The following is a 21032-nucleotide window of genomic DNA, read 5'->3' as shown; positions in this document are numbered from 1 at the left end:
ATGAAAAATTAAAAAACAAGTGGGGTCTTTTTGCAACTGTTTCTGAAGTCCATAAGTGGAAGAAAATTAAAATTGCTGTATAAAATTTTAATCCCAGCTACTACTGACTACAATGATCCAGTTTGTTTTCTATACCTGCTGTAAAACTTTCTTACACATTAACTTTTGCCAGTAATGACACTAAGATCTTGCCCTCCATCTTCTAAAGGAGGGGACACAACACACTTTGAATACTGAAACTCTCCTCTAACTATTCTCTAATATGCCAGCTTAATACCACTTCAGGTGGTTAGAGCGTGTATCAAAATATGGCTTACCACCTAACTCCTGACTTGCATTCCTGTGTACGATGATATCATAAATGGAAAAATAAATCCCCACATTTTAAAAATAAAAGCAATTGGAAAAAAAACAATAGACAACTGATTGTAGGTGAAATAGCTGCAGAGGAAAACCTGATCTTGCTTTTAATGGAGGTACATTTATTATTCATAAACCTCTTCTCTAAGACATATGCCACATTGCAATTAAATCAACTCACACAAAGCCTTCGTATTATCTTAGCCCATGAATGTCACCCTCTCATGGCAGAGAAGACACAGGACTACTGCCTAGGCAAAACAAAGGGAAGCCCAATGGCCACGCAATGGCTGCTCTCCGAGGCTCTCTAGCTGGGCTCTGTGGGTGAATCAATACAACCTGTGCTGCCTACTGGTATCAGACTGCGTGTAATGCTGGATGAACTGACATTCCCTACCCTTTTAAAATACTGCTACCGCGGAAACATCCACATGCTATCCTGTGTAACAGGGCAGCGATAGCAGTGGCAGTACCCACTCCCAGGTTTTGAGACCACTGATCATTTGGCACCGGTCGCTCCAGCGCTGCCAATGCCCAGGCTGCTTGCTTTCTGCCTCTGCATCAGTCATAAGGTGTCCTTGTGGTTTTGGAAATGTGAAATATTGTGTCAGTCCGACTGTCCATTCATCACCATTTCCAACAGTGTCCAAAGCAGATGCTTAAGATAAAGCTATGGGACACATATGTAATTCCCCTAGCACAGCCCCAGCTTCTACCTCTTTACTTAACTTGACAACTTGTTATGTAGTGAATCTTAATATACTGAATCATTCAGTAGATTACTTTATTTGATGCTATGTCCACATTCTGTACTCGATCCGTACCTTGATACTGAGAAAGCAGAAATGAACTGTCAAAGCTGTTAGAATAAGCAACACAAGTTTTGACTGCTGAAGAAGGAGCAACTCAGGCATTTGATACCAAGACATGTGAGAGAAAGATCGGCATTCAGGGAAAAGTACATTAGCCGGCTATTCGTATGACCTTGCTAAGAAGGAAAACAACGGCAATGATTCTCATAAACCTCATCAGGTTCCAAAGATGACCTATGAGGATGAGACTGTCGTTTTCAGTCTATCACAATGTATCTTGCCCGAGCAGCAAATAAAAGTTTCAGTCTAGTCCCCGTCAAGTGTATTTCCTGTAAGACTGTCTACAGAGTTTACTTGTTTCCCTCTCCCTTCCATTTGCCTTTTCCTGAGGGAAAGACTTACGGCCTGTACTCACAATCTTGCATGAAGTTTACTAAAGGCTTATTTTAAAATAAATGTAATTGAACTAGTTCAGACCCTTACCTATGCAGCAGCTTTAGAATCCATTTATTTCAGATTAGTTTAAATGACTTCCCTACTTTAGTGAAACAGAAATAAGCCACTCAAACTGAAGGATAGGTTTGATCCAGAGGAGTTTAATATCAGGTCTAGAGATGATTTAAGTTAAACTGGTGAAGCCTAAGGACAAGAAAAGTGTTTTTTTCACCATCTCTGGGAAAAATCTGTTGAAAAGAGAAAGTATTCTGTAAAGGGCAGAAGACCAGTATAGATGCAAGTCATTTCTGAAAGCCAGTTCCAGAGAACTTGATTATTACTAAAAACAAAACAATAATTAATGTTTTGTAAATCCAATATTCTCTCTTGAGCACTGACTGGGATGTCTGCATTAAATTATATTTCAGAATTTCCCATTACCATTGGGGTAAACCAACAAAAAAGAAAAGAAATAATAAAAATAAACAGCTACACAGTTTATATAAAGGAAAACTGTATAAATGACATTAAAACACTTCACTTTTAGTCATTCAGAAACAGATACAGCAGACATAGAATAGGAAATCATTCTCCTCTGTGTAGTTCAGATCACGTAACATTGTTACAGACAAAGCCATCAAAACTGCAGCTGCATTAGCAATAACAAATAAAATGCATCTATAGCACTAAAAACATTCCTTTGCCAATCCTACTTTTCTTGTAGACAAATGCTGTTCTGTAATTTGTACTGTTATTTAATATTTATATGGAAGAAGCTGTCAGACCATTGTGTAAGAAAGGTAGATCTTTTGTCTGTCCATGGCAAAAGAAGAGTTTGAAGTATTCTAATATAAACTAAAAAAATAAAATAGGAAATGGTATTAATAAATCCAAAGAACATACAAAGTCTATAAAAAAGCAGTAGCCTTCTGCTTCAGCCACCAGAGATGCTAACTTTGATGTGCATTAAAAATCCCAACCAAACCTATTTGGCCTATTTTTATTTTATTTTTTTTTCTGAAACGTAGCAAACAAATGACTAATCTCAGCAGTCACCATAGCTGTGCAGAAAGGATGGTCACACTGAATCTAATTTTAATGTCAAAGTGAATTGTGGGAATGAAACCACTCCAGTCATCCCATGGAGTGACACAAAGCCGATATCCACAGGATCCATAGCTGCTGTTGTCTATGATGGGAACTACAGATAAAGGGGATGAGTATGTACCAGAACGTAACAATATATAATGGAATAATATAACATCACCACCACCTGCTTCTTATCAGCCATTCTAACCTATATGCTGCAATGCCTAGTAGAGCAGGTAAGGGTCTGATTTCCAGCCAATTTCCCAGTGCCCATAATAACAGGCCACCAAGGCTTCCTTCCATGACAGGACTAACCAACCATGCCAGTCTGGCCAGGACCTCAAAACAACCTATGAGGCAATGTAAACAGCCTCAAACACTACTGACACCTCACTCCGATGCAATGGGTTGCAAAGCCAGTGCCATATGCAGGAGGTACAGCTCTGCACCTCCTGTTCCAAAAAACATGCTTAAGGGACACAGATGTCTGGATAAACAAGAGTTACTTTAAACTGGCTCCCAGTGGGACCAAAGCAGTGCTCTTTGAAATCCCTCTCCCCTTTAAAAAGCTCTTTGCAGAAAACATAAACTGAGAATAAAGAAAGATCAGATAGCTCAAGCTTAACTCTCTGTCAACCTTGTTTGTATGACAAGCGCGAGATGTTTAAAGTTTAAATCCTATAGGTCACAGAAAAAAAGCAATAACATACTCATGGCTAGCCTCTTCCCAGATTGGTATTGTGACACCCAACATCTTCTTTTGGCAACTACTCCTCCACCATCTGAAATGAATGTCTCTTAGCAAGAACACTGAAGCTAAAAACATGAAAATTCCTTTCAATGGTAAAAACCCCGACTATCCTAATGTTTGAAAGGAAGATAGGTTATGGGTTTAATTACAGTAATTTAATTTTAAAGTTTTAAAGAAAGAAAAGGTACCTGTAGAACAGAAGCCCCGCTGTGCAGAAACTGGAGCCCACTTTCAGCAGAATCGATGCCTCCAGTTGCCAAGATGGGAAATCCTGGGAGAGCACGGGCTATGGCAGACACTGCGCGGAGGGCGATGGGCCTAATAGCATTTCCTACAAAAACCCAGAACATTTTGTTAGCAATGTCAGAACACACCCTGAGGTAATTTACACATCCCTCACGGTAGGAACATCAGGATCTAATATCTAATTCTGAGATGCAGAGGTTATATTCATTTATAAATGGATACCAAGTGGGTTTCAAGTGGTATCAATACTTATAAAGTATTATGAATTTGGCTGAAATAAAGAAAATTGCAGAAACATTTGGATGAACATTGCAAAGTTGGCTTAAACATTTTAGCTGAGGCTCAAAACAAAGACTAACAATGTCTGAGACAGAAAACAATACTTTACCAATCAGTACACTGTAGACAAAGAGATCTATGTTTCTACATAAAGAATCAGGTTGATTTTTTGAGCATAGATGTTGTCCACGTAACAGGGAACATCTTGTTTATTTATGTCTGACTAAAAATTGTTTAAAAGTGCCATTTCATTGCACTTGACATTTCATATATTATTTAATTTGTTTCCCCTTTGGATGTTTGTAGATTCGGATAATCCTTTAAGTAAGCCCCCTTTAACTATTAACATGATAGTCAGAGGCTCAAAAGAATAAAATACATTCATTTATGGTTGTACCTCCAAGATTGGAGCTTGCATTTTCAAATGGTATATAGAGCTTGAGTCAGACAACTCCCTGCTACATTTAGAGGAATTATGATTAAAGTCTCAATACACTGTATCTGCAATGCACCTGCTTTGGCTACATCTTATTGATGGTATGCAGGTATTTAAAATATGCATACAGATGCTGCTCATTAAATGATGGATAGTATAGACAGCTGAGACTTTCAGTTATTTATTTTTTTAGGTTAGTTGGGATTTCTTTAGATAACTCCCATATTCTTAAAATTGCTACTTTATTTAGAGAACCTTTATGAAAATTTTATGTTATCATTGGACAGCAACACCACAGTGTAAGGAAGGGACACTGCTCCCAGAGGAACTGACTGGCTGTCAACCTACCTAAGGAAGTGCTAGTACTCTTTTTTTTTTTTTTTTTTGGTATTGTATTAGGTAACTTGGGGAAATACCATGACATGAAATACTTCTGAACACTCTCCATGGGTATTTTTATAACGTTTAAAGCTTTGACTTTCTGCAAGAGCAAAACCAGCAAATAACCAGAAGGGAAGAAAGAAATAAAACCAATGCAATAAACAAAGCAAAATGAAGAAGAAATCACAATTAGGAAGTGTGGGGAAAGAGCCCATGCGGAAACAGTAGTCACTGCATCGCCACACCTCTGCTTAGATGCCTGACCAACATCCTCATCTCCTTCAGACAAAACTTCTTCAACCCAAAGAAGCTGTGCTGTCATTCTTTCTCTGCCCTTTCAGAGACAGAAGTACTGCAGTCTGCTGGCTGCATTTTTAATCTAAAAAAGTCTTCAATAAAGGATAAGTTGCTTTTTTCAATCAGCCCTGTCTCACTGAGCCCAGCACCTACCTCTCCTTCCAGTGTCCCCATCAGTGCTTCCTCACAGGCAGAGTTTATTGGTGTCCATGAAGGACCTACTGTTGGTTCAGGATTCTGCTCTCTAGAAAGAGCCTCTGCTTTGCTTGTGCATCAGCTAAGACCTCCCTGGTCTCGCTGGAAGGGTCAATGAGGAGAATGATCCCACACAAGTTCAGGTCATAAAACCTGTCATGAATAGGACAGCCGCACTGTTACTTTGTCAAGGAGCTGTTTTTATAAGGTAATTTTCCATTACAGAAAACTGAAATTTGGTTTGTCTTAACCATTAAAAATACTCTGTCTTCAGCTCACATTGCCTTTTGCAACAGACCACTGCCCCTCACTGTAACCCTGACAGACAACACCGAATTCACGGAGGTCCTGGACCATCAGTATTAAACACATTCACACCCAGAAGCCCAGCAGTCTCTATTGACACCTGCTCTGGATTCAGCACAAAATTATCTTCTTGGGCAATGACAACTTCTGCTGCCTCAGGACAGACACACTCTCATTGTATACTTAATGCACCTCCTCCTTCTTCAATAGCTGATCTCTGCACCTGAGCGAAAAGCAGAAGACTCACTATCTGATCAGACAGACTCTTCCACCTGCCATCAAGACACACCAGATGTTCTTCCATGCCCATGTTAGGGAACAGTTCTGCTCACAGGCTTTACACAGATACTTCTTGCTATTTTAACAGAGACTACGTAGAGATATCATATTTTCAGCACATAAACTTTCATTTGCATAAAGGGACAGCCTAACCCAAGATGCACTATCAGTGTGTTTTGGTGAAAACTGGAGCCTGGTTCATAAAAATTAGAAATTTCATCAAAACTGCCTTTAAGAATCTGAGATCACACCAGGCCAGTTCACAGAAAGGAGCTGGAGCTGAACAGCAACTTTCCATGGGACACTAATGACTATTTGCCCTCATTTGAGCTAGATCGATAGTAAAGCGTTTGAAAGGAACAGAATGATTCTCTGAAAGAGGATGACTGCTAGTGTCCAAAGAGCAAATATTATGACAGAATTGATGGTCCAGTCTTAGAGAAAGATTTGAGACAAAAGAAAAAATGGAATCATGCTGTTTGCTTTCACAGACTTGTTTATAAAGCCTTTCAGAAGGCCTACATGCCAAGACACACACTACGCAGCCAAAACCATTGAAAATAATCTCATTGAAAAAACACTAGTTCATGAAATTCTTCAAATATTCAGTGTTTGAAATTGAGGCTACAGGTAACCATCAGACTTTTATATTGCTTTCAGGCACTGACACAGCTGCTCCAGAATCTCACTGTGATGAGGTAGTTATATTTTAGAAAGGTGAAAGAATACAGATGCTGGTAACTCTGAAATCGTGGCTAAAGGGAAATTTCTTCCCAATCTGCATGAATTAAAACCTGACATCTGCCTTGAGGCATGAAGGTTTATATTCTTTTAACCCCAATGTAACTCTGAAAGTTTGCATTCAATAGGTTTTTAAGCTTATAGACACTTGACCTTAATGATATCTTGTAGCAAAGATCTCCACAAGAAAATATTTCCAGAATATAATTGTTCCTTTCTTCAGTCTGATTAAATTAGCCACCTTCTCACTTAAATGACTGTCTCTGTACAATGGTCAGTAGAGGAAAAGGAGCAAATGACAGTTTATTTAAGGTTTCAGCACAATAAGTAATCAGAAAGGCCTTCATTCAGCCCAAAGAAATCAAGGATATGACTTGATGAAGCCTAGCAGAGATGGCAACGAGACTTAGAATTTATCATGGAACATAGGTACTTTTTAGTACTAGCTGCACTTGATATTTATAATATGAATTACTTACATTTGGTGATTAGTAAATTAGTGACAAATTGGTACGATCGCAAAAGTATTCCATTCATCTATAATTCTCCCAAATGAATCTAAAAACATTTCAGGAGTGCTTCTCATGAGAGTAAATAAATGGCTCTAATGACAATCAGAGGTTTGACTGAGGTGTCACTATTCATCCCAGCATTTTTTTCTTTAGTCAGCAGAATACAGAACAAGAACATCAGAAGATGCAGCCATTCTCCTGTGCATTTCTTGATCAACAGTTCAGAAGCTTCCCCTTCTGTAATAAAAGCTGCTGGTCTTGAACGCAACGTGATTTACTTGTGATAGAGATCCTACTGCCTAATGAAATGGTGAAACAACCTTCCAGATTAAAGCCAAAAAAAGGAAAGAATATAAACAATAGTGATGCCAAGCTATTAAAAAAGGCAAATAATAATAAAAAACCAAACACAAATGAGCATAGAATTTAACCTAGAATCTCTGTTTTCTTGCATTTTCATATGAGCACCACAGGAAGGTAATAAATTCCATTACAGAGATTTCTGGGGAGAAGGAGTTTTTAAAAGGTTGAAATAAAGGAGATTTAATGCCAAATTTTAAAAGCGCTGTAAGTAGTAGTGGGAATTTGCAGAATGTTGCCTGATAAATCCAATGGTATTTAAGAAGCTGAGGTCCAAGTCCGGCATGCATTTGAAAGACAGCTCACATGTGAAAAAATTAGCATCTACCAAATGCTTTGACATGCTGGGACCTCTAATTCCACTAGTTAAGCACCCATAGCTGGGGAAACTGCTGATGTGGTACTCTCTTGATAGTAGCATTACAGCTGCTACCAGATGCTAGATGTGGCTTTCATTTACCTTGCTGTAAAATAATGAGATTTAATATACAAAGTCCATTTACCCAGACCTCAAGCAGGGGAGTGAGATTTGAAAATGAAAGACAGAAAAATACCTGGTGGAGATGACATGTTACTCTATATTGAAAACTACTCTTTCAAGTCTGTCATTAATTATGGAACAAATACTTGCTATTATATAAAGATTTAAACAATGAAATATACGATGCAAAAGTCCCTGACTTTTTTCTTGCCTTAAAGCAAAGACTTTTGGTTTTCTTCTTCTTCTTCCCCCTCCCCCCGGTGTGTGTGACTATCAGGGACTGCAGTCAAGGAAATCCAATAAGCGAAATACAACATGAAGGAGAAGTGGAACATACATCAGTCAAATGCCTCTCCCTGATCAGCACAGGTAGGCAGAGCTGCCCTTGTCCTCTGAGGATAGCAGAATGATATTATACCTACTTATTTGTTTGATTTTTTTTTTTCCTTAGGAAGTAAAAAACTCTTTACCAATGCCAGAAGACACATGTTTTATTATGACTTCACAAATTCTTGGAGTCCCCAGAGGACTCGATCTTGTCAAGCACCAAAAGTGTTCACTAGGTTGAGGCTTGAGAGCCAAACTTAATGCCTTCTTCAAGGAGAAGCCTGGTGTTAAGCTTCAAGCAACACAGCAGCTTTGGAAGTTGCTCGCAGAAACGATTTAGATCTTCTCGATCCTAGTGATCCACCAATGGGGGAAAAAAACAGTCTCAGAAGTCTTGAATACTGGGCTATATTCTCACTTACAATATATTGCATCAACATGCTAGCTTAAAGTCTAACACATATTTGCAGCAGCTCTAAATGGGCCTTTCGGTAAAGATGATCCAGGTCCATTAAAAAACAGCCAACAGAACTGAGGTGAATCAATTCAGACTGATAACACTGAGCCTAAATCTTGAAACAGTCCAAATGATCTTTATCAAACTGTCTATCAACAAAAGAAACAGATTTAAAAGGAAAGCAAACTCTCATAACTTTGGTTAGTAGATGACTTAAAAGCAAATTTTTGTATCTATGGTTACTAGATGGAATAAAAATGAATTTGGGTCATAATTCTCCCCATTCTGTGCATTGTAAAGTAAAATTAATTTTTAATTTGCATTATATTATATTACACTGCAGTCCTTTATAAATTTAGTATCAGATATAAACCACAGAGCTTAAATATTACAAAGAAAAAATAGCTGATACCTTATTTTTTAATAATAAATTACTGACAAAATCTGTGCTGCTAAAAAAAATAAACCCCCAAAATCTAAGCAACATCACCTCACCCTCCCTCCCTCTGTAAATACATTCTCGGAAGACAGCTGGCATTGTTATCTCCCTGACTGTTAAAATTAATAAAGCTAATGACAAAAGAAGCCAATGACAGGAAATACCAGACTTGGGTGAAAAAGCATTACATAAGGCAATTGGTCTGGGAAAGTTCAGGCATTGTAGATGATCAATCCAACACTGCAGGAAGTAACCAGATAAGAAAGTTTGGGGATTAGGAAAAAACCCACAGAAAACATAATTCTTTAAGACATTTTCTGTATATATATAATGTGTACGCTGCCTAGTACTGGTGATCAAAGTACTTTAGATATATATAAACTGCATCTGCAAACAGTCCACGGAAATGTGCAGGTTACACACAATTCATTTGCATTGCATTCCTTCTGATTGCAATTATTCTATATGTTCTTTCTCTCTCCCACCTGTAGGTGGCCACCATAAGCTACACTTATCAAATAACTCATTAGCAGGGTTTTCAATACTGTCATATCCAGATAATTAGCAATTTATTTAAATAACCAATTTCTGTGGAAATAATTGCCATGGAATGCCCTGAACCTACTTTTTATAAACTATAATAAAAGTGTTAAGATAATCCCTGACATTTGCAAATGCCATTAGTTCACCTTTCCTTTTGATAGTGCTATGGCATTATGTTTAAACAATTACCCGATAACGCAGCAGTTTAATGAAACAGTGTAGCAGACACATCCTTCAAAATGGCCAGAGAATGCATTTATATGCAGAAGAAAACCCAATGAATCGACATGTTTAGAGAGAAAGACTATCCACAGCTGTTATGAGGTCCCCAAATGGGGGACACAACATTCAGCACACTAAAAAATATAGGAAGTGCCCAAAGACAAAGTTCAAGATGGACCTTGCCATAGCTTTAATGGTGCACAGCCCAACACTTCTGAGGGTCCAGAGAAGACTCTTTTCACTGCTCCCTATCTATTTCACAGCCTGGTCAGTCCTTCGGTCCATTACTGCTCACACATTAATAGCCATTTGCCAAAATCACTAACAACAACATACTATTTACTCAGGCTCTGGCTATTTCTAATCAAAACTTTTCATTATTCATTTATCAAATGGAGCATTCAAGGGAATATTAATTTTATGAGACATCTCTACAACAGTCAGCCTACATCTTCAAAGCAATGGCGACCTAATGTTTCATTTTATCCATAATTTGTGAAAGGTGATGCACCATCACTACCAAATCAATGGCAAAAGTTCTGCTGACTATGATAAAGTTAAGGCTTTAGCGTAAAGTTAATGATTCTGCAGATTTGAAACAATTTCTATCTCACTCTGCCACCACTGACTCTTGAAATCATATTGACTGACTACATTCTACTCATTTTTGTTAGCATATTGTGACTATCTATGATATTTATGGCTTGATAAACTGATGGTGTGTTAATATTTTCTCTGATAATTATTTCCCTCATCCTTTTTATTTCAAAGCTTACTTCTCATTTCATTCTATTTGTGATACCTACGGGTTTGAGTCCAAACTGTGACTAGAAAAAAAGTAGTAATCAGTTTGCTTCATGCTCCCTTCAAAAAAAGATTGTACTCAAATAGGAAAAAAAAAAAAAAAAAAAAAGTGGAACTTTCACAAGCACAGAGAAAAATCAGTGTCCTTTTTAGGATTTATTTTTACCATTTTTGAATTGATACTAGTGATTATTTATGCTCTTTCAGCTGAAAGTTCATAAAATCACCAGAGTTCTCATTCAATAAATGTTTAGCAGTCATCAGAGACTTCTCTCAATTAAAAAGGTTGGAATCAGAGAAAGAGTGAGGGAAAAAGTGAATTTTTCTTATCTGTACATATTATTTGTCCAAGAAGACCTGGGGGAATTTTCACTCATATTGAACTTCAATAGGAAAAATCAAGAGGACAGATACAAATTGTTTTGCGATTGCTGCAAGAGCTGGTTAAACATTTTCTAACAAAGCCATTCTCTCACTGAAAACTACAGATCCACTAAAAATTGATACTTCTGGTGATCTGCATGAAACCTAGCAAAGCATTTTCTGTTGCAATTTATCAGATGTTCATTATTTAATTTAATTCATGCTTTCTACTTTGGCTTTATTTGAAGCTGGAAATTGTCTCACACTGTGCTTTACACATTCTTTGGTTGGCTTGGTATGCCATTTCTTTTTCCTGACTGCTTCACTACTGCTCCTCATCATGACGTTGAGTCCGAGTCACCTGGTTTGGTGTGGAGGAGCTGAGGCACAGCGTGCTGCTGAAGGAGGTCCAGCATCTTTTGCACTGCACTCCTCCACTGGGCCAGGAAAAAACTTGGTTTTTACTGGTAGTGCTAATAAAACAAAACAAGTAAGGATACCACAGTAATGATAAAACAACAAAAGCAGTGGTAATAACAGAGGTATGGTCCCAAAATAACACAAGGAAAAAGAGATGAATTAGAGCAGCATAAAAGCCAAACGAGAGTCCATCTAAGAAATATTGCCCACAGTTACAAGACTGTTGCAGCCATCACAGAGGGACAGTTGAGTTCCTGCCAAATTCTGCTGGGCAATCCTTTCCCCCAAAGATGCGAGTACTTCATTTTAACACACAGTAGGTCTCGCTGCCTGTTTATTTCGGTGCAGAGACAGATGCGTTTAACTCAAAGTCTAGAAGAGTGTTTGTGGCTATTTACCCAGAAGCTTACAGATTTGTTCAAAGGCAGCCTTGCCTCTGTCAGCCTCAGAGGCAGCGCTACCTTTGTTTGAGCTGGTTTTAACCTCCTTAACAACAACAACTACCATGGTCAACATGACCCTGGTGCCAGAAAGCGGGACGTGCATGTGTGCCTACATGTATGCACTTTAGCGCGTACATCATTCTAATCATACTAAGGCAATTCAGTGTATTTAGGGACACACTGGAAGAGCGGTGATTGGCTGCTGTGCAGGGTGCTGAGGCTCCTACAGTGCCTTTAAAAATACAAACATTACTGAAAAATGCAGTACAACAACTTTTCAGGTTATTTACAAAACCTGAAGCATACATTGTACAGTTTAATAATCACTTGTCTAAGTCCATTACAGAAAGGGAAGCAGAGCTTATGGAAATACAGCAAACTAAGGAAACCAGTTCAAGATATCCAGAAAGCTCACATGAAGTATTTCATTCTGCCTTTATATAACTCAAGATCATTCTTATCCTATTTTGAGGTTTGTCTATTTTATTTTGTGTCTCTCTCTATTTTATCTATCTCATCCAGTTGCTACTATTTAGTAATAGACCATTTTATGTACGGATATATATATATATCTATTTATAGATACATAAAACATATTAAAAATACGATGGCATGATCACAAATTTTTTCGTGAAACAAATGACTCAATTTTAGCAGAAAACACTGTATTTGCTTGTGCAATAGTGTGTGTGTCTACACACACATCTACCGTATTATTATTACATATCCATATAATCTGCGTGAATATATATACTCACACACTCAGTAGATATATTTCCATATTCACATATACATAAAACAGTGGATGACACGTCCCCTGATAAAACCTGTTATTTCAACACTTCAAGTGAAAAGTGTTAAAATAAATGGCTCATCACATACAATGTGTTAAAATAAATGTTTATTTCAACACTATGTGTATCATAGCCATTTATTTCAACACTTCCCGTTTCTCAAGACTCACACAACCAAGAGTAGAACTGATAGCTATACCTAAGGTAGTTGAAGCACACAGCCCTACTCATCTGCTTGCCATAGGATGAGTAGGAAGTTCTTTGACACTTTTTTTCCTCCCAGCAATAAATGGAAACTACCTACCTTGACTGTTCATGGGGATCTGCATGTGTCTGTAAGCTGGTGGGCTGCATCATCATTGGGAAAGAAGAAGGGCCATACCAGAGTCTGTTGAGATACTTGGAAAGCAAGCTGCTGCTACCAGGGTAGGGTTGGGAAAAGCAGCAAAGTATGGGGGCTCTCATTTTGCAATTTTGGAGCTTGACAAAGGGAGCTGGGCAGACAGAGACTCATGTAAATAAGAGTAAAAACTAGAGCTGTTCATACCGAAGGCTGGATCAGATGTGACTTTTGCAGGACCAGTTATAATCTGGTGATCAAATTACGAGTTAGGAGAGAACAGCTGGGTTCCCACTCTATCCTGCTGAAAATAGTTTCTTGGGAAGATTCTTCAGCTCCCAAGACTTGCCTTATTTATTTTAATATAGAACCTAAAGGATCTTTGGAGCAGAAGCTTTCCAACTTTAGGTGGTCTCTAAAGTATGAATATAGCCATTGGGAGCTTCATATTGGTGTGTTTACATTAGTGTCAGCATCTGAACTTGCTCCTACAAGCTGAGCTTGGACATTACATTATATGCCAGTGTTAAACTAGCATCAGTTTCTTTCTCTGCCTTATTTTGGGAGGAAAGAAGCTCCCATTCTCTGGTAGATCCCACTGGAACCAGAGGGCACTATGCCTTTATTGATCAGTCTCTAAGGGACAGAGGCAGGATGAGGATGAAGAAATTTAAATAATACACAAAATATGCACAAAACCTCCACAAACTATGAGTCCCCTCTGAGCAATATTTACCACTAACTTGCCTGAAATGTTTTCTTACAGCTTTCCTCCTTTGAAAAACTCTCAAAGCATGATGAGAGATTGCCCAGGCCCTAGCAAGACAGTGTGGCCTTAAGAAGATAAACACTTGGTGGGGGGTTCTCTTTTCTTTTTCTTGCACTTTTTCTTTCCTGAAATTGCAGATATGTGTGCTGGTTTGGACAGAGCAAAAACCCACAAATTAAACTAATGAAATGTTAGCAAAGACTTTGCAACAAGCACACCCTGTCAGAAGACTGTTTTGCACCCAGACAATGAAAAATTGAGACCACAGTTTCATCAGCCCACAAATAAATTCACTGCCTCGAGCCAAGCCACTGCACAGTGCTAGTTGCCTATATTCAAACATCTCTCTTCCTGTAAAGTTATCTTCCCCCAGTGTCACCTTTGGCAGATAAAACACTATAATCATTTTGTAGCAGAATAGTGTACAACGCAATGAAAGTTCTCCAGAAAAAAAAATAATAAAAAAAAATGTTTTCACCCTTTCACTTTCTTCAGATGTGATTAGTTCCAGAAAGAGGAGGTATCATCACTCCTTTGAAGGCACTGTAGGCTATAAGATTGGTCCTCAGAAGTTGGCAACATGTAATAAAAGTCCTTTATTCCTAAACATCAAGCAGTTTCAAGAATGGCAGTTTCTCACAGAATGCTAATAATGGAAATATGCAGCTAATAACTACTGTAGACATTAAAACACTGTATGACAGATGTGCAGTGCTCGTTACACAAGAACACTTTCTTATAATTATGGTTTGATAACTAGGTACATAAGTTTCTAAATATTTAGTTCCTTCCACTTTGGTATTTTTGTAATGAAATTCACATGAGAATACTTAGTTTTCTATAAAAGAAAAGGATCCCCCCACTCCAACATAGAGATGATACCTTGGCTTTAGCTGAGACCTTGGCTGCGCATGGATGACGATTTTAAAGAAAGGCTTTTTCTTCTGTTCCTTCTTTTTAATAACCTTCAGAATTACAAGAAGTTTCATGCCATTTCTTTAGCCGAGAGTGTATGGCAAGCTGAGGAGTTAATGCCTTAATGGAGAGCAAAATAATAGCATGTCCATGCTGTGTAAACTATTTGTGGCATAAAGGAAGCACAGACCTTCTTTGTGGAGGCCTTTACTAGCTCTGGATATATTATTGAGGGCTAGTAATTAAAACATGGTTATATCAGTCCTTGTGACCAGCCACACAACTCAAGGCTGATTTCAAGATGAAATTATACACCTGTATCATAACTCTGCTTTCTGCATTAATAAAAAATAACAGCATTAATAGGCTTAAATACTCATTTGTTTGATGCATTCAGAGCAACATAAGGGGATGCGAGGGAATTTAGTGCGTTGCTCTGTCAGATCATTTTAATTGTTATCCAATGAGGGCAGCTCAGAGGGTGAGTGAGGGACTTAATTTATGTACTTACTCATCCCCTCTGCTCCCACTGAAGAAAAATGGTAGCAACACAACTCCTAAACTGCATTCACTGGTCTTCAGTGATCAAAGTAAAGGCCAATTAACAGAGAGCCAAGGGCTCACAAAGTGTTTGTTGATTTTAAGATACTGATCAGAACACACACTGCTGCTGCTAAACACATACCAGCAATATTTGGCACTTACGCAGTGCCTTCTAGGAGAGGATACCCAAATGCGATACAAAGGCATAATATTTTTATCTCACAGAAGAGAAAGGGTGCAAGGGGAGGCCTGGAAATCTCTGTGTGGAGAGCAATTCCACCTGAGCAGAGAGGCAGCAGTCAGCCCTCTTGGTCACAAATTCCTTGTTCCTTCTCCCAGGATGTCATATTGCCCTTTTCTTTAAAACAGTTGGTAATTTAAAGGATACCTTTTTAGAAGTATGCTTTGTAAATCAACTCAAGCAGTCTCCTCTTCGAAGTAAATTACACAGGAATGTCCTGGGCACCTTATTCTGTGCATTTTCATGGATGAATTTTTACGCCCATTCAAACCACAGCCTCAAGCACGGGAATACGGCTGTTCACAGACACATACAGAACTGCTGCTGACTGTTACTGTCACCCATAAAGGAACTACGTTCCCCTTCCTTCCTGTTTTTCTCTATTCTAAAATAAAACATATCTGAAAGTACTGATTCACTCTGGGGGCAGTATCTTTGGGCAAAACTGGGTTGCTTCCTTGTTCTTCTTGGTCATGCAGAATCATTAGGAATTCTGAAGGTTATTTTAAGCAATCAATGTACATATGAAAATGAAGAGATCCCATTTGCATGAGCTATTGCTGACATAATACTGTGTGTGGAAAGCTCAAAGAGGAAGACTCACAAAAGCATAAATGTTCCATGTGAAACTCTAACACATCTGTTCAGCACTGAAAAGCCAGCATTTAAGTCCAAAGCGCTAGAGAGCCGAGACAAGTGCATTTTTGGAATCAAAACAAATGCTGGTAATTTAAGAAAATACTGTGAAGCACACAAAGACTGTACAATGCCATATGTTGCACAATGCATCTGGTAATCAATTTAGTGTATATGCCAAATTTACTAAAGCCCAAATAGGCTTAAGTTCTTTATTCAGAAATTCAAAAAGTAAACTACAAGCATTATAAACATGGTGCACTTACAATTAGAATGAAAGTGGATTTTTCTTTTTACTTACAGAACACAAATAAAAATTAATCTCCTAAATTATATCCCATAATGAACACATGTCCAAGCTTCACTTTTGATCAACAGCTTTCACAGACTCACAGTTTTAGGACATGGTGTGTTCTACAGCATAAAAGATAAATGTGATTTTAAAATTATTTTACATTCAGTGTTTATTTCTATTTTGAAGGTTTGAAATCATGAAGGTTTTATGCTGTCATTTGTGATTCTATACACAATACGTTACTGAAGATGTCATCACCGATGTACAAGCAACCTTGCATGTATTGTGGTCCTAAATCAAATATGAATCCCCAGTTACAGTATTAAAAATACAGTAGAAATACCTAATTGAAGTGGACAGTATCACCTATAAAGCCAAAATAAATGGTGTAGGATAATAGTTTTCAGACTTGGGTTACAGTGTCAATGCAGAGACTTGAGCTGTGTTAACTCACCAAGCTTGATCTTGCTTGCCAGAGCATGCTTGTCAATATTTAGCGCCCAGGGAGCATGTCACGAGTCTTTACAAAAACTAGCTTAAATACAAAATACTATAGCAGCTGCTGTGATCCTTTTTGTAACACTGAGATTAAATTGCTGAAATTTGTTTTGAGCTTTTTAAACCAGAAGATGTGTGCCATATACCTACTGTAACAAGAATATGAGAAACAGCATTAAGGGATTGCAATGCTGTTATTAGGGTTTATTAAAATACAGAAAAACACCAGATGCTTTACATTAACCGATTGGAAGATATTTTAATGTCAAGCATACAAATATCACTTTCTCCTGTGATATTAGATTAGAAAATGGACTGGGCTAAAATAAGATACATCTGTGTTTTCAAAAAAAGAAGACTAACCTGCACCAGGAAAAAAATTAATTTTTTAATTGCCCAACCACCAGAATTTCATCACAAAAATGTAGGCACACACTATCTTGGGCATTTGACAGAGGTACCTAAATTAGGAACATACTAACCTCAAATTTCTGATGCGGTCAATGGAGCGAGAAAGGAACCCACCTCTGAGAATGCCCGTCTCCTTACAGTGACGAGGTAGAAGTTTAAGTCCCCTAGTGAAGTGCCTGAAGGTCAGCGGGATAACCCTTGGCTGTACTTGGTTAGCAGCTCTGCTCACAGCTGCCCGTGAGGTCCCTGACAACGAGTACACATCACCGGCTGTATCTTAGCAAGTTCTTGCCCTCTCTGGGGACAGCCCAGAAGCACGCTCAGACACAGAGGTGTCCTGGTAGTAACGGCAGCTCAGGAATGCAATGCAGGTAGCGTAAGCAGAAGAGAGCACCACTACTGCCTGTCTTCTCTGCCCAGCAAACTTTTGGCTCAGTGGATCTTATTTATGAGAAACGGAGAAAAATAGCAAAGGATGTTGGAGACAGTCCTGGAAGAAGCTAAAGTTTGGAAAAGAGATTGTAAGAGTGACAATTTTCTTTTATTTTTTAAGACCCTTTTATCACCCCACACTATCTGACTTTAACAGTAAGCTGGGGGTGTTCTCAGAGCTGTAAAATAGTGAGCCTGAAAGAAAGAAAAATAAAGACATCAGAGAGAAATTGGTGTCCCAGCCCCATGCAGGAGGGAACTCCTTCCTAAAATTCCCCTCAACAAGATGGAGCAAGACTTGAGGTGACTTCTCTCCTCTGGCAGGATTTACCTCCTCTCTGGATTCCTGCCAAGAACCGATCCTCTAATGTGTTTTTATGAACCACAAAGATGCAAGCAATCTCTTCATTATTTCAATAAACCAGACTGTACCATGTAGCAGGCTTTTTCAAAGTATTTCTTAGGGAAGGTAAGTTGCCACCAGATCCTCCTTGGAGGTCTGAATTCTTCAAATCTCACCTTCAATAGGTTCTGAAAAAGCTGCTCAATTTATAAGAAAATCAACGAATTCTTAAAAGCCTTGCCTGGCAATACCTTGTCTGCAAGTGCTCCTGATGCACAGAATTTATCAGGACCTAGAATAAGGAGATTTCTCTGAGTACTCCCTATTAGAATCTAAACAGGTCTTGAGTGGGCAGATATCCAAAAATCAGTGAAAATACTGCCAAAGCTGGTGCATTCAATAGGCAGACAGCTGAGATGGCATTAACGGTGTAACTGACAGCGAGTAAGATAAGCTCACCCCAGCCAAAACACGGACTGGAGTAATCATACATTTTTTTGAAAACCAATAGGTCACTCAACAGGGCCACAAAACATATATAAATGGCCAGACACAACTGTAACACAATTAACCATGTCCACATTGGCATGCCTGCTTGCAAAAACCCCCACAGCTTTCTCCTCATTTTGAGCTACCTGTAACAAAGTTCTTCACAGCATCAGCCTTACCTCAGTGCCGAGTCAGGTGTGGTACCATACATTTTATGGACAGATCTCATGTCATTAAAAACACCCTCTCTACCTATATGTCACAGCTGTGCAATGGATTTCTCATTCTGAAACAGTGGGACACTGTGCTCAACAGTTCTCACTTGGCTCTCACTTAACCCAAATAACGGTGGCTCAATCCTTCACTATGAGTGTCTTTGGGGATTTAAACAGGGCTTAGTAAAGATGGTTATACAGCGCATGTTAATAGGGAAGACATTTGCAATTACCTGGCAATGCAGAAACTGCAAATTGATCATAAATTGGAAACCAAATTACTACAGCAGGTTTCCTAAAAGATTTTGTAGGATACGTTTGTATATCACGTGTGTGAGCAGGATATCTGTATAGCTCATTGTATACAATGGTGTGCTTGCATGAAAAGGCACATTAAAATGCAGATCCCTTAGCTGACTACTATATATTAGTCACATTCTTTTGAAAGGTAAAAAAAATGTTCTGATGGTTTTGAAATACTTCTATAAATGCTTCTGGCAATAACTCATCAGAGATGACATGATGTCCAGTGAAATACAAACCTAGGATCTATCCAGTTAAACAAATCTGCTATATTTTGTGTTCTGTATTTTATATGTGAAGTTGGCATTAGGATTTATTCATCACTCAAGTAGGATACTAAAAAATACAGAATGTTAGCAGGATTTAGGTGAATAAAGATGTATTCACTGTGTTCATCATAAATCATAGCTAACCCAGTGGTAGAACTTTCAAAGGCTACATGGAAGCAAGACAGCAGCAATAACTGCGTATATTTCTAGTGCTGCTGGATGTAAAGCAATGTCCTAGGTTTAAAGTTGTTCCAAGGATTTTTTTTTTTCCCCTAAACCCCCGTATCTGATTGTCAAAATATCCTGCAACTGGATTAACCTCAGCAAGCACAGTTTCATGTAACTGTGAAACCTTCTCTTCTAGGCACCTTCTGATCCATTTCTAAAACACATCAATCCGGTGTTTTGTAGGTAGTGAGAATGGTGGAAGCCCCAACACCCTCATAGAGATGCTTAAGCCACTGAGGCTACTGAAGCAGGTGGAGGAGCTAGCACGCAATACAGAAGTTGGGGTGTACTGTCAGCAATGGTAGTATCCCCAGACTGATGGCAGAAGACAGTAGCCAGTTGGCCTATCCTGCAAGCACAGCTGTCCCACAAAGAGAAGGAAGAACGGAAGAACAGGAGGAAGCTCCATGCCAACAAATATTAAATAAGAAGTAATTTTTCTATTTATTTGTTAGCTCATATTTTGATGTTAAATGTATTGCCTTTTTTTTTTAAATAAATGTAAAAACATGTTTATTCTTCAGATAGGATGAGAATATGTCCTCCACTGAATACAGATGGGCTCTACAACCAGTATATGCCACTTGGTGACTAGAGAAAATCAATATGCAAAGTAAGATATGGAAAAAAAATGAACATGCTTAAGACACACCAGGTCAGTACTCAGGGGTTTTAACCTCTGCTGATACAATTGTTAATCAGAATTGTTTACAAACTCTGCCAGATTCTTGGGGTTTTTTTGAGAATTACAATTAGAACTTCTGCTCTGTGAGTGACAGGTACAGTTTATAATCTCCACAGAAGACAGTTGCCTCATTGATCACCCTCAAGTACCACCTGTATCACAAACCCTGCTGTTGATTTGGGTATGGAATAACAAGTCAGCAGAAAAGATAATTATGGGCCCTGCACGATCAACAGCAGGGAGGGAGTAACACTGACATGCATTCACATGGATTTGGACCCTGCTTGCTTTGTCAGGTCTTTCCTCTGCCTCCTATATTGAAGCTCCCTAAACTCTCATAACCCGTATTCAAGTTTGAATCCATTACGCATGTACAGTCCAACAAAGCTTTGCAGACCTCCAGGCCAATTCGAACACTACCACCTGAAATTATGTTCTTTGTGCTCCAGCCCATGACCATAAGCTTAACCACTTAGAATTACTGCTTCTGTACAAAATGCATTTCTGCATCACCTGCAACACTAAGACCAGAAAGCTAGGCCCAACTCTAACTTGCGTGACTGCCGGAGACCGGTCTGCAAGCTAGATCAACCTTTCTACGCAGGCACTGAGCAGCCGCTGGGACATCGTAAGGCACACAGTGCTCGC

The 21032-nt window shown here is 38.6% G+C and overlaps 1 protein-coding gene across 3 annotated transcripts in view; it reads right to left on the bottom strand.

Annotated features, from left to right (window-relative positions):
• The window catches only part of DPYD (dihydropyrimidine dehydrogenase), a 360787-nt gene that overhangs the window by 64914 nt on the left and 274841 nt on the right, over nucleotides 1-21032 (bottom strand). For all 3 annotated transcript variants that reach the window (XM_054833661.1, XM_054833664.1, XM_054833663.1), the window contains exon 19: nucleotides 3636-3778. In XM_054833661.1, the coding sequence (XP_054689636.1) occupies nucleotides 3636-3778 (143 nt within the window). The remainder of the gene's footprint in view (nucleotides 1-3635; nucleotides 3779-21032) is intronic.

The sequence above is a fragment of the Grus americana genome, chromosome 8 (genome assembly GCF_028858705.1).
Source record: "Grus americana isolate bGruAme1 chromosome 8, bGruAme1.mat, whole genome shotgun sequence".
Classification (NCBI taxonomy): domain Eukaryota; kingdom Metazoa; phylum Chordata; class Aves; order Gruiformes; family Gruidae; genus Grus; species Grus americana.
This window is presented reverse-complemented; position numbering and strand designations above follow the sequence as displayed.